Genomic DNA, 15,233 nt, shown 5'->3' with positions numbered 1-15,233 from the left:
GTTTAGAAAATATGAAATAATCCTACAGACTAGCACAATCCAATATGGCAATTGCAATTAAAAATGTATACTACTACTACTACGTTTGATGAAAAATTACTGTATAAGTTAAATAAAATTTAAGCATAATACCTTTTCCTAAACAGTACGTAGTTTTTTAATATTGGTAACAAACTATGACCGCTTACCTTTGGGTAATCATCTGGATTTTCCTTTTCCCCCAAATTTGATATTTTCCTAATGTTTAGGAACCATGCTGCCACAGTTGTATAAGATTAGAGCAAGCCTTTCCCCATTGTTAAGGCCTAAGTTAAGTTTACCAAAGGGCTTTGTATACCATTGTTAAACGTATCCTGACACTCATCAAGGATAGGATCCTTTAAAGGAACCTTTCCTTTTCTTCTGATGTGCTGCACTTTTACCTGGCTTGCCGAGAAGTGGATTCTATCTGTCGCCCTTGTTCGAGGGAAATACTGTGTACAACCTCCTTTTTTCAACAAATACTGGAAAAGAAAGAATTACAAAGAAATTCATTTCATTGACGCAACACCACTATAAATTGAACATGTTTATATTACAATATAAATTTGCACGGTCATATAGGTAGTTCTTCCTGTTAATAGATTTGAACATTACCTATGAATGCATCACTGCTTAGGCAAGCAAAAAAGAAAAAAAAAAAAAAAAAAATCTTAAAAGACAGCAAAATATGACTCTTGATTTGCCTCAAGTTTAACTCATTAGTCGCACCAATTTAGAAACAACATTAAAAAGCAAATACAATCTTGCACAAACCTTTGACCAGCCGTGAATACCCCAATAATGATATGCATATTTTTCAATTTTCAGTTATTGTGAAGAAAATGTTTACTCGCCACCTCACTACTCATCTACATTTCTATTTAAAACAATTTAATTACTCCAGCAGAACAAAACGAAATTTGAACAATGTCTTGATCTTCCTTAGGTAGTAACCCTCAAACGAACCGAAGACATGCACTGAGAAAATTTTTCAACAACTATACCTCCCTAGTCCCCTTTAAAAGGTTCATTCTACCATCAAAACATTTTATTGCCTAAATTCCTTTATTTAACTTTGACTGTATGGGCAATGAGTTGGCTTTACTGTAGCGTACTATTCCAAAGACCTAAAATCTCATGCAGTACTTACATTGAAGCTGATCAGGATTGGCCAAGCTGCCAATCTTGCTGCTTCAGGCTGTTTCATGAGGATCCAGCACAAAGCTGATAGAATATATGATAGTTTGACGTTCCTTGGGGGCCCTGCAACCCAAATTCGAGAACTTCCTTCCTAACAAATAATTGGAAATGAAGCCATCCAACTAACGGAGTGCCGTTCACGTGCAATGTGGATTTCGAGAATTTACTTTTAACCAAACCTGGAACTGTTGTTGTTACACCCGTTGTCTTAGCATTACCCAAAGTCCTCCAGGACTGGGTTAGCTATTGAGAGAAACAATTGGTAAAACAATTAAGAACATGCCCTAAAATGGAACTGGAAGAAAACATTTTTCAGATCACTTCCACATAGTTAGTAACAGTACAGGTAGAAAACTCGTTAAATACATGCATAACAGGGCATACAAAATTTTGTAATTTGCTTAAAAAAAAGTAAAAAAAAGAAATAACTCACCATGTGCCAAATCTTCTGCTCCCAAAATGTCCAACTTTTGGAACCCCAGGGATTCAAGCACAAATATCGCAGAATGTACTTAGTGGATTCAGTTTTACACCAGCACCTGAAACCCTTCGCCCAGACACAATTATGCCTTTTGGGATTCCTTCAGAACTTTTCATGTCCCATGCAATGGCTTTATCAGCTGCACGAAAGTATTAACATTATTCAGTACAGCACTGTATTTTCCATATGTAAAACAATGTAACCTAGATACTTTTACTGTATTTGGTATTTATAAATTAAGACAGTATTGTTTCATGTAAAATTTCTGGTAACTTGTGGAAAAATATTGTTTGGTCGCATCAACTACTGTAAGTACTTGAAAACGTTTGACTAAATGACCATGGTTGTCAATTTTGAATAGCAAAAGAAAATGAAACTTTTCATTATTAAAACTAGTTTTAAGTTTTTTGTATACCTTGTTACCGAACCCATTATAGAGCCGTGATTTTCCACGAGCGGCCAGGATACTAAATTCAAATTTAGTCGCGTCGGCGTCGCAACACTGGTGGTGGTGATGACGTCATCTCCCTCCACCTCGCGGGAGAACCAGGTTACAACTGCCCAGAGGTGAATCCAACTTCTTTCATGCCCGTCCGTCCACCGTAATTAAGGGGAGGATGGGTTGGGTATAAATCATCAATTGGTTCGGTAAAGTTATACCAATAAACACAACTTTTTCCAATTTCATGAAAATGAAAATTTCATTTTTTAGTTGTAGTGTCCTTACCGAACAATTATAGGAGCTGATTACACCATTTGATGGGAATCGGTGGGATTCAGTGGACCACCTAGTATTTGTTTTTTTTTCAAATGGTTACATTTATTGGACAATACCAGTTAACAAACCTCAAGGTGTCTGTTTATACCGTTACCTTGTTAAGGAGGAGCTTACAGCAGACTGTTACTTAAGGGCCTACTGGTCGGTGCTCTTCTTACTATTGTAGAGGAATTGGAAATTTGTCTCCAAAGTTAGCCGCTACAGGAGTGGAAATCCTTCCGTAGTTTCCAAGCGTAGTCAGGCTTGACCTGACGGAGGATAGTACACAAAAAAGATTGCCCTTAGGCCCTGGGGCTAAAGGACCAGAAAATTCAATCATAACAAAACATTTGGCATGCCAACCTAACCACCAATTTAAAACATATTATACCCCAACCATTGTTAAAATCTGACCTATAAACAGACCTGGTTGATATATCCCCAGGTAACTCATAACCCCCAGCTTTCCCTTGGAACTCGACAACCTGAATTCAAGGTGAAATGTTAGCATAAGGTGAACGAAACCCCTGTGCCGTTTTCTCCCAACACCATGCCAGAAAACCGCCACCGAAAAAAAAAGGACCCTAACGTTTTACAATTCTTCGCAAACCGTTTTTCTATCTCTTTGAGATAATGACTCGTCAAAAACCGAATTCGATCTCCAGAACGTCCGCTGAAGAATCGAGGCTAAAGATAAATACTTTCTGAATGCTAAAGAAGAAGTTCCACTGCTCTAACCTCGTGAGCTTTAACTCTCAGAAACGGAAAGATTGTCGTTCTCGACTGGCGATGGGTGAGCTTCCCTGATAAGCTCTCTAATAAAGAACAACAGATTTAGCAATTCTTAGAAAGAGGACGAGAGGGATTTTGAACCGAGGTCCGAAGCTTAGAAGATTGTTCCGCTGATAACCCTTTTAGTGGCAAACCGGATACTGCTTAATATGGCCCTGACTGGACATAAGAGGCCTGTTTCGTTTCCTCCCTCATGTTTCCCAACCAAATTCAGAATAAGTTCCTTACCACAAAACTCCTCGGTCCAAGGATTAGAAGGATTGCCTCATTTTTGGGCTAGAAAGGTCAAAGGATACCGAAAAATGACAGCATTGCCTTGAGAAGAAATCCGACTCTTTTGTCCTACAGCGTGCCAATTCGGCTTGACTAACGCTTATAGCAGAGCTATTGTGCAATAAGAAGAAAGAGTGCCTTCTTAGTCAAGTTCCTGATGTGAAATGCCGACTTCCAAAGGCTCAAACGGTGGCCCCCATGAGGAACGTTAAGCACCCACATCTAAGTTCCAAGCCACCCCTGTTATCTTGCGCGGGAGCTTAGTGGTTTCGAAAGGACCTAATGATGGTCCGAGCAGATCTGAATTGGATTGGGGAAATTATCCAAACCGATCGATTTCGAAAAACCGAAAACCGAGAGAGCATTGGCTCTATATCCTCTGATCGTCGAAGGAAGCCAGTTTCTTAGAAGTTCCTAGAAGAAATAAGAAGAAAATATGCTATTTCTGTTAAAGAGGTCGGCAGAAAGTTAGAGACTTTAGCACTTCTACAACCACTCTCCTGAAGATTCTCCCACTTCACCCTTTATAGAGTTTGTTAAAGAAGACTCCTCTCCTACAAACGAGCGAAAAAAAAAAAAAACTAGGCTTCTTGCAGCCTCTTCTTGAAAATCCTTTCGCCTCAGCAAGATTCCGGACAGTCTGAACCCTGTCAGAGCTAGAGCGGGACAAGTTTTGGTGGAAACCCTCTTGAAGTGAGGTTGTTTGAGAAGCCACTTCTCGTTCTCTGGAGGAAGAAGTCTGGGGAAGTTCTACTAACAACTGGAGAAGGTCCCGGGAACCACTCGTTTCACCTGGGCCAAAAGGGAGCGATTCAACGTTAGCGTTACAGTTGCTGTGCGGACCCATGAACTTGTTCGCCACCTCTCTTATTAATTTGACCGAACGGAGGGTAAATGCATAAGCTTCCAGACCCGACCAAATCCAACAGCATTGGCATCCACCGACCAAAGCTAGAGGATCTGGGAACTGGAGAACAAAGAAAGGATGGAAGACGGTTTGGTTTGTTCCTCGATGTCGCGAACAGGTTCTATTGAACGGTCGTCCCCAAAGGTCGCCAAAGTTTTCTGACAAATCTTGTTGTCCGAAAGTCCACTCCAGAGAAGGTAACAACTTGCTGTTACGACTTAACTCGTCCGCAGGACGTTCATCTTTCCCGCAACCAAATCTCCTCTTGGACTAGCTGAAACCTTCGCTTTTCGTTTTGACCACCACCGGACGGAGATCCTTGGCTACTTCGTACAAGAGAAAGAAAGCTGAGTCCCCCCCTGTTTTCCCGCACGTACGAGAGAGCCGTGGAGGGTTGTCGGAAGTTGCACTGCCACGACTCGTCCTTGCCTTGGTTACTACTAAGCTCCGAAAGGCCTGTCTGAGCCCTAAGAAAATTGCTAAAAAAAGAAAAAAAACAGTTCCTTTACATTTTATGTGGAACTTCGTTTCTCCTTCGCCGACCAAGGCTCCTGAAGTCCGTTTGATTTCACCCAGTTAGGGCTCCCCGAACCTGTTGGTCCGATGGCGTCGGAAAAGAACTGGTAGGTTCGTGGAGGATGGGTCCGTAAATCTAACCAACCCTTTCTTCCAACCTTGCTCGAGAGAGCCACCACCACCTTAGGTCCTCTTTTTATTTGATCTGTGACAGGAAAGGTAATCGAGATCTGGTTGTTGTTCTTCCTGCACCAAGAGGCTCTCAAGGAAAAACTGCAGAGGTCCTCATGTGGCAGGAAGCTTCCCAACCGTCAACCCAAATTTCTCCAACTGAACGTCCAATTTTGGCCCAGGAGCCTCATCCACTGAATTGGCATAACTTAACCTTTTTTGTCCAAGACCTCCTGAATCTGTCTCCAGAACGCCTTGAACCCTCCCTTCTTGGGACAGGGACAAAAAGCCCGCAAAAACTTGAGGCATTCCAGAAATCATCCCCAAATAAAGGATGCTCTGAAAATGGAACCAACTGGACTTCTGTTTGTTGCCACCAAATTCCTACTTTCCTGGCAAGATCCGAAGTTTGTTTCCAAGGTCCTTCATGCACCGACTCTCTGATTCCGACCGGAGAAGCCAATTCGTCCAGATAGAGGGGAGATTCTTACTCCTAATATGTGTTAGCCAGCTTCCTATCGGGGATAGAAGCCCTGGTGAAAACCTTGAGGAGCCGGTCCGCTACTTCCTGAAGCAGAAGCGGCCCGAAACTGAAACACCTTGCCTTCGAACCATGAAACCTCAGGTACCTTCCGATGATTCGCGATGTATCGGAATGTTGAAAATAAAGCGTCTTGCATGTCCCAGAGATGACCCCATCCAATCCCGCCCCTGTCTGATGACTCCAGAACACCGACCGACGTGGTCTCCATTGAAATGAAATTTTTGTTTTGCTGGACTATTGCAAGTTCAGTGGCGCTCACATCCAAAACCGGCCTCCAGCCCCCTGATGACTTGGGAAACTACAAAAAGGCGATTGTAAATAAAAGCCTGGAGGCAAATCCCCTTCTATCCTGTTTCTATCGCTTCTTTGAGGAACAACGCGCTTCCACTTCTTTCGCGGCTAGCGCTCCAGAAATTTTGTCTGAGCCCCTGGAAAGAGTATTCCTGGAATGGAATTGCACAGGTGAAGTCGCGATGGGGAGGTGAAAACGAGAGGAATACGATAGCCGAAACTTGAGTACTTGCACTACCCAGAGCTTCGCCTGCCCTCTGTTTTCCCATTCCTCCCAAAACAGAGCCACGCCTGGGCTTCCCCCACTGGTGCATGAAGAACCGGAGCTTTCATTTGGAAGGTTTGTTAACCTTGGCCGATGCCTTCAGACTGAGGTCGCAATTTCGATTTTCGGCCGATAAAAGGAAGCGCTTGGGTTTTTCCCTCCCTCGAAAAGGAGGCTTCAGGGCCAGAGGAGTTAGAAACCGAAGGAACAGTCTTCCACAGGAGCTTTTAGGTCCTCTTAGTAGACTGGTGCCAGTAAATCCGAAGTAGATTTCTTATCTAGCGCAGACGCAAATTGACACACCCTAACAATCGTCTGGAAAGAGTTATCTTTCACAAAAGGAGCAAACAAAGGGGAGAGCAGGACTTTCTGTTGGGTACGTGACCCTTTTAGAAGCAAAGGGAGCACCAAAGTTGCCTTTTCTTTACAAGGGTGCCCATAAAGGCGATGAGCGAAGCTAACTCATCACAGTATTGCCAATCCCTAATGGATTTGTCCCGCAACAGGAACAGAAACACCGAATCCAAGTCCTCCGCTAACTCCTAGGGAAAGGAAAAGAAGGACAGTCTTCGATCTTGGCCCGCTAAAGAGCCCAATAGTCTCCAATCAAGGAAGCTAAAGACTTCCAAAGTTAAAATTTTAAATTGATTCTTTTACAACGTGGTTCCAACTCAGGCGCTGTTAAAGAAAACTTTCGCTGCGGCGAAAGCAGAATCTTCTAGGAGGAGTTCGATTAAACTGGAGAAGTCCTCCCTGGGAGGAGGCAGAAACTCCCTAGAGAAAGGGACGCTTCCCCAGTTACATAAAACGCCTTACCTATTACCTCCTTAAGGCAGGCAACTTAGAGGGAGGTTAAGCAAAAAAGAGCCTTCCCTAAGTCTCTTTTTCATAGACATTCCCTTTTCTCCGTCTCTTTCCAACGAATATCCTTAAACCGCCTTTTAGATAGTAACCCAAGTTTTGGGAGGAGAGGGTCTGAAGTTTTCCTTTTTCCTTCCTCATCAAAAAAAGTTCGAAGTTGGGGAGCCGGATTCCGGAAGCCCTTTCTCAAATAATAATCTTGGATAAGATACCTTAAGAAAAATCCTAAGGAGACGTGGAATAACACGAGAGGTGATGTGAAATCCTCCTCCTCGAGCTTCTTCTTTCATTCTCCGATACCAAGGCCGAAGAAGTAGAACGTAACTACAACGCGGATCTGAAGGTTTCCGAGAACCACCCTTGGACTCACTTCATCCGAGTTGGTTAACATCTCTAACTCTGCTTGCGCAAAGGCGCCAGATGCACGAAGTCAAAACACCCTTAACGTAGGCTTGGAAAGCCTAAGCCGAAATGTTTCAGCAGGATGGCGGAAAAACTTACTTGCGCCTCGCTTGCGGAGCCCACCCGCCGAAACTTCGAGGGCGAAACAGGCGCATCAGGGCGTAACATACCGAAAAAGCGCCATAAAAGAAACACCCTTAGAAACTGCTAGCTTGACAGCGCTAAAACCACAATCTTCTACTAGTAAGTGGAGCCGAAAAAAGGACACAATTTGAGGCGACAACGAGAGCCTGCTTAACGGCCGCGGCGCAACCCTACTTCTCAGGCTTCCTTATACCGTCTTTGACTGGGGAGGAGGCAAGAATCGGCGGCTCCTGAACGCCTCTTTAAGTGGGACGCGAGAAACATGGGCGAATCTCGCCAAAGAGCGTCGCCGCGACCGAGAGACGAATCACTTGAATCATTCGAAAGGCGTCTTGACCGCAACACCCTTTCCAATTCCCGACTTAACCGAGTCCCTGTTTTTTTGGGAGGCAGCACAGGGCTCAACAAGAAGGGCGCCATTGTCTGTGGGCAAATTCCCGAATCGACTCCCTTGGACGTTCCGGTATGTTCTTTCTCCCCGTGGGACGGGGGAGCTGGACAGTTGACCCTTTTGACGAGGAGACTGTCAGGTCGGACAAGACCAGACGCCACCCGCCAACTACACTCTTACCTGAGGTCGCTTTCACTCCAAAAACGTCTTAACCTGAATTACCAAGTTTGCAAGAAACCGTATTCGCTAGTACCGAAGAAAAATTTTCTGATCTAACCTCGATTTCCAGAAACTTGTGGCAATGGTGGTCGGAAGAAACTACAACCGGGAAGCCGGAGAAGTGGGAGTTAGTATGGAGGAATAGATGGGAAAGGTAGGTTTTTAAAGGAGACATGAACAATTTGGGGAGGAAAACAGAAGGAACAGAATGCAAGTCGTCAAGACGAAGCAGAGCTAAGTCTACTTTCCCTAAGCGCTGCTTTTCTAACTCTGTCTTTAGCTAATTTCTCCGAGTATGAACTAAAAAACTTCCATTGAGAATCAGTCCAATCACTACACTCGTTACATGTTCGATCTGCTGAACAAACCTGTCCCCTACACTTAACACATATAGTGTGAGAATCATATTCTAACTTGGATAATCTAGTTTTACATCCTGAGATGCAAAACCTAACTCCCGACGGACTAGAATCCGACATGGCAACGCCTTAAATAAAAAAGCAAAATAACAACAACGCCAAAAAGAGTACTTCACCAATTCCGAAGATCAATTCCACCAGAAAAAAAAGCGAAGCAAAGTCATCCAACCGCACCGACCACCGATGTTCACGGACGGACGCCGGCAGGAAAAGAATTGGATTCACCTGGGCAGTTGTACCTGGGTTCTCCCGCGAGTGAGGAGATGACGTCATCACCACCAGTGTTGGCGACGCCGACGCGCTAAATTTGAATTTAGTATCCTGCCGCTCGTGGAAATCACGGCTCTATAATTGTTCGGTAAGACTACAATAAAACTAAGTTTTATTCAGTAACATACAAAGTTTATATCCATCGAAGCAGCCATCTGATTGACTAAAGTTTAGAGTGCTATTGAATTAATATCTCTAGAACTCAAGTACTGTATTGTATATTCTAATTAAAAATTAATCCATAAATCTACATACAACTTATCTTTTACATGATTAGAGACACCAAATGGCAGTGAAACAAGCAGCTGTAGAGGAACTGTCACTCACTCACCTATTGCAAAGACATGCGGAGGCATCTGCCCCAGGGATCTGCCTTGATAGTTCTTAATCGTATCTAATGAGTATAATTTAGGAATTTCTAAAATAAGGGTTAACTGCTATGAGAATGTTAGCCACTATGTCTGAAAGGGAATAAAGACAGCTGATGAGCATAAAAAAAATAACACAAAATAGACTGGACTCAAATATATTGATAACAATGATTAGTTTCTCACACTTGAACAACACCACCCACGAACAGAAAAGGACAACTCACATAAATTTTGTCTCTGCTATATCGTAATTTAACGTTGTTGAGAAGCGTAGCTTCATTGAGGTACATAAGGGCACCTGGAAAAAGAAAGAGAAAAAAAACAATCACATCATGTATTGGCTATTTTTGCTTTAAATGATCTTAACTTTTGAAATAGTAATCTAACTTTTGCAGTTCTAACTTTCATCATAGACTGCCGGCTTCTGCTGGCTTCCTGATAACAGTTTAATGTAAGGCATATTTTATTCTCAAGAACAATTCCACTCACCTTATGTCCAGCATTCTTTTAACAGAAACAACAGTTTTCAGGAAAAGTGCTGGAACGAATAACTTATCTTTCAATTGAAAGAAGTAGGACTTTGTATGATTACGAAATATTACCTGTCAAGCCCATCAAGTCATAGACAAAGAATGCCATAAATATTACCTATCAAGCCTATCAAGTCATAGACGAAGAATGCCAACTACATAAAAATAATTCATCTATTCAATTTAAACATTTGAGCTACTATACAATTAAAACATTATCATGTTCTTTAAATACTACTCTATTAATGGATATTGGAAAGCAGACAAAAAATCCTTGAGAAATGTTATATGTCTGCTAAATGGATACCAATAATCCGAAAGTTAAAGTGTAGATGACTTAACGATGCATACCTTTCCAACATAAATTGTTAAAAAGATCAGATATGGTACAACTTTATTTCTTAATATACTTCTTTAGTTGGTTAATTCAAGAAGGCTTTGAAACCCATAGAAAATATGAACCAAAATAGCACACAAGGCAAACAAAGCCAAATGCGCTTTACATATCGTAATTAACACTTAAGAAATCACAAAAAGATAAATGAACAGAAATGTATAAGTTAAAGAGTACAAAACTGAATAAGTTTCAATCTATTCGAAAACCATCTTAGGAAAAAGTGAACTTTAGTTTTTAACTTACACACAGAAATACGAATTACTTTAGATTCAAGCAGTTATGTTGACTGCTTATTCAAAGAAGTGATAAAAGACTCAATGGATACATCATTAAGCATTAGAGTCCACACCGTACAAAGTGAATAAAAAGAAACTAATCATATAGTAGTTGAATTGAATTGAATACGTATAGAATTTACGCCAAAGTCCAAGCACTGTAACCTATGAGGATATTCTACGCTAAAATGGAAATTGAGAGTAAAATGTTTGGAAGATGTAACAGAAGGAAAACCTCAAAGCAGTTGCACTATGAATCAATTGTCAGGAGAGGTGAAAGTAGATGGAAGAAAAGAGAATATGAAAGGAGGTACTGTAAAAGGAATGATAGAGGTTACAGCTAGGGGTTGAAGGCACACTGGAAAGAACCTTAGGTAATGCCTACAGTGCACCGCATACAATGAATCATGTTATTTCAATTAGGTAAAAGACCATTAACAGTTAGCACTGATCAGTCTTTACATAAGAGGATAACGTTTTGTCAACCTAATTTCTTTTCTGAAAAGAACTTACAAAGAGTGTGACACCAATCATTAGGTTTTTGGTCTTTAAATCACAAATCTAATCTTCTACAGTGACATTTAGAAGGTTGCAATATTCTCAATGAAAGCCTACTATACTCTACTTCCTTTTCTTGAACTCCCTTTTTCTTTTTGTTTATTTATGAATTTTGTTAAACTTGACTACTCTGGAACATAACTATGTTCATTCTTCGTAGTATACATTTAGACTGACCTACAGACAACAATGTACTGTAGTACCAATATTTAACACAAGATAAGGGTCTTCATCTCATTACTGTATTATTATACATCACTACAAACACAAACCGCATACTCTTTTGGCTGAAAATTTCACAAGACTACTACCACACTTGGTGCAAGGAATGAGAGAGAGAGAGAGAGAGAGAGAGAGAGAGGAGAGAGAGAGAGAGAGAGTAGAGAGAGAGAGAGAGAGAGAAGCAGCCAACTCACAGTTGTCGTCCACATCTTGGAGTCATCTTCTTCAGCAGGATAAACTCTCTCATAGTCGACTGCAACAGGTTTGCTGCCTCTGGCCACTGGCTGCACCGTCACCCCTTCGCTGGTGAGGTCTGTGATGTTGCCCAAGATGAAGCCATGGGTCTGATCGGTCACCCACACCTTCTGGGTCCCCTCCATACCCTGCAAACGAAATTGAAATTTTAGTAGTTGTTGTAAAGTGGGTTTCAAGTGATTTATAAATTAGTTTAATTTTTAAATATTTGTCAAGAAAGGTGTTTTGTGAAGTTAAAAAATTGTCATAAATGGTGTTTCAGGTGATTTATAAATTAGTTTAATTTGTAAATATTCAAGAAAGGTGTTTTGTGAGGTAAAAAAAAATTGTCATAAATGGTGTTTAAAAGTTATTTCTAAATTAATCTAATTTGTAAATATTCAATAAAGGTGTTTTGTGAGGTAAAAAATTGTCATTAATGGTGTTTCGAGTGATTTTATAAATTAATTATTTTTCAAATATTCGTCAAGAAAGGTGTTTTGTGTGATTTAAAAAAAAATTAAAAGGTCTTCAGGTGACACATCGGTATCACTTCACACGAAAAAGTGACAGTTTAAAGTCTTGTAAAGAAGGAAAAATATTTCACAGCTGAATACAAAGACAAACATAAATAACTCACGTAATGTCTTAGCAACAATGGTTATTTATGTATATAATTCCGTGACATCATAGGACACGAAGGCAACTGCATATGTAAGTGTGTGTGTGAATTTTTTTTTATCACATCACCATAATTTATATACAATCATTAAACTACCAAATGTGGTTTAATACCGAGTTCACGCTACTTCGGGAATTATCAATGAAAGAGAATCTTTAAAGTGATGGATAGGATAGTACTACTGGAGAGTCTCGAACAATCGACACAATAGTACCGACCATTCCAAAGACTTCGGACATTCCCAAATGAGTATGTATATACAGTGTATACGTAGGTATGGGTATATGTATGTATAACATAGTAAATTTAAGTAATGTAATATAATAAAAATAAAAAACCAAGATGTGTAGAATCTGAGCTGGCTATGTATTTTTACAAGAAATATGATAATACTCTCATCGGATAAAATTCTGAATGTAATTGTTAAAAAAAATTTTTAAAATATTGTATATTTTCTTTAATAAAACGATGTTTTGCACGGCCAGTTGTAAACTGGTAGTATATACTTGTGCAACTTTTCCATGAAGAACCGTTTGCAATACATCAAATAAATAGAAATAAATCATATACAATAAACATGAAATAAATAAATACACACACACACACACACACACACATATATATATATATATATATATATATATATATATATATATATATATATATATATATATATATATATATATATATATATACACGTCATTCTCTTGTGGAGCTGTTAACCCCATTCCCTGACCCTTATACTCAAGGAGTTTGTGTACCAACGGAGTCTACTATATTGCCCTGGGCGGGCACCCATCCAACTAGAGACCAGATCCACGTTGGCTTAATTTTCATGATAGGATGACTACGAAAACACGTCCTTACGGTTTTATGTGAATTAATGTAAATAAATGCAAACATATGCATTACATCAAGGCCATTCAATGAAAATTAGTAATTTATGTATTTTAAACCATAAAAAGTATAAAGCAGAGAGAGAGAGAGAGAGAGAGAGAGAGAGAGAGAGAGAGAGAGAGAGAGAGAGAGAGTTGCCTTCTTATTTCTTCTACGACTATAAATCAAAATCCTGATGTCTGTGTCACTTAATTACACCGATGGCCTTATCAGTCAGACTCCTTAAGATTGTAGGAAGATTAAACTCATCACGATCCGATTATAGTAACGTTACGGATATGGAATGTATACTACCCGGCATGCCGTTGACTAGTGCTGAATATTATAGCCACAAATATGGTTAAGATCACCAGGGAAAGTGCTTAACTTTCAAATCACCGAACACTAATACTAGCTGTAACCGTTATATGTTTCTCGGGCCTTGAGCCATGCAATGGACGCTGAATATATACCCCGAAGACGACTCCGACATTTGTAGGGTATTCACGAAAACCTCAGTGTCGCAAGACCGTTGAAATCACGGGATGCAAATATGGCAACACTCGTCGTCAATAGTACGTCCAAAACGCCCACAAAATCACAAACCTCGTGTTCCTGCTCCTCTAACGCCTTCGCTGAAGAAGCTGCAAGCAAAAGGAAGGAACTGGCGACTTTCGTCTCCTCTTGCCGGCGAAAAAGGGGAGTGGAACCTCCTCAAATGCCGCCCCTGATGCGCGTGATATCGCACCGATAAACCGCCTGATAACATCACACTCGGGCGCTATTGCCACGTCTACAGAATTCCACGAGGTCGTTATGCCTCTTGCCACATCTTCGACGATAAAGAACTCTAGCAATGATGCGAAGCAATGCCTCCAAACTAATGAAAAACGAAGAAACAGCGACAAGAAGACTGCTGCAAATATTATATGTGTTCAAGACAAAAAATGCCAAAAAGCTACACGCACAAACACATATTATATTTAATTTTTAGCTACATTTTTTTCACCTGAACGCTTTATAAAGTTTTAGTATGAATGCTCTCATCGCGTGTTTGATTGCATACGTTTTTATTTCGGAACACATCATTAAAGGTTACAGTCAGTAGAAGTAGATAAATAAAGGTTAAAATTAGTTTATTCACTTCTAAGTGTCATAATTTCTAAAATACGACTCTTGGGTATTCAAATTCATTTGCGCACACAACTCCTACATAGGCCTAAAACAGATTTGGTTCATAACTTTAATGACTACTGAAAAAAAAAACAAGATTATAAATAAAAACCATCCTTCTTTTCAGCGTTGACCCCACATTTCGAAATCAATTAAAATCAAGCAGCTTGGAAAGGCAAGAATTGCTGTCGCGAAGGAAAGAAAACAAGAATAAATAAATAAAAAGAAACAGCAGAACTCAATAGACATGAGCAACGAAAAAGAAACACACAAAAGATACGAGAGGATCTAGAAGTGTATGATCGAGACGACAACGCCAGGCAATAACCAAATAAAATTCAGTTGTTCTCCGAGTACAATGATCCAATTGCGTATACATATTCATCACGCAAAGTGACAACGCACCTCAGTGTGTGAGAGAGAGAGAGAGAGAGAGAGAGAGAGAGAGAGAGAGAGAGAGAGAATGTCCACCACCAGTGGAACAAAATTACGAAAGGTCACGACCACACAACTGCTCCTAAACAAGGTTTGCCACCCAAAAAGACAAACATCAAGAGCGATGCATGATGAGTGCTCTCTCTCTCTCTCTCTCTCTCTCTCTCTCTAAAGAGCAGAGACCGGAAAACCATCCTTACTGCACGGTTCTCGTACGTTAAAAAAGGTCTATTTTTGGTGTAATTAACCGGAAGCTGCAAGTTCTCCACAATACTAATCCCTTTTGTTTGCCAATCTGTGTGTGTGTGAGAGAGAGAGAGAGAGAGAGAGAGAGAGAGAGAGAGAGAGAGAGAGAGAGAGAGTTCGTGCTCCTGTACAGGTCTTCAAGGTCACATCTGGTATCTGGTTCATTCAACTAGATCAAATGTCGGATTTCAGTTAAGCCACTGAATTTCTTTCCCAGATGTAACGTAATAGTGCTAAGCTCCCTTCTTTATTGCTCACTATTTTCAAGCATATTTCTCTCACACACACTTCGCATGCGAAGTCGATCACT

At 40.5% G+C, this 15,233-nt stretch overlaps 1 protein-coding gene across 3 annotated transcripts in view; it reads right to left on the bottom strand.

Moving 5' to 3' along the window:
* Positions 1-9,508: 9,508 nt before the first annotated feature.
* Positions 9,509-15,233, bottom strand: part of LOC135210298 (unconventional myosin-VI-like) — a 95,133-nt gene continuing 89,408 nt past the window's right edge. For all 3 annotated transcript variants that reach the window (XR_010313492.1, XM_064243181.1, XM_064243182.1), the window contains 2 exons: positions 11,472-11,660; positions 9,509-9,593 (listed from right to left, as the gene is read on the bottom strand). Coding sequence is in view for 2 of the 3 variants with exons in the window: in XM_064243181.1 (XP_064099251.1) it covers positions 9,516-9,593; positions 11,472-11,660 (267 nt within the window). In the remaining variant the exon portion in view is untranslated. The remainder of the gene's footprint in view (positions 9,594-11,471; positions 11,661-15,233) is intronic.

Source organism: Macrobrachium nipponense, chromosome 39 (assembly GCF_015104395.2).
Source record: "Macrobrachium nipponense isolate FS-2020 chromosome 39, ASM1510439v2, whole genome shotgun sequence".
NCBI lineage: Eukaryota > Metazoa > Arthropoda > Malacostraca > Decapoda > Palaemonidae > Macrobrachium > Macrobrachium nipponense.
The sequence above is the reverse complement of the archived record's forward strand: the minus strand, read 5'-3'. Positions and strand labels throughout refer to the sequence as shown.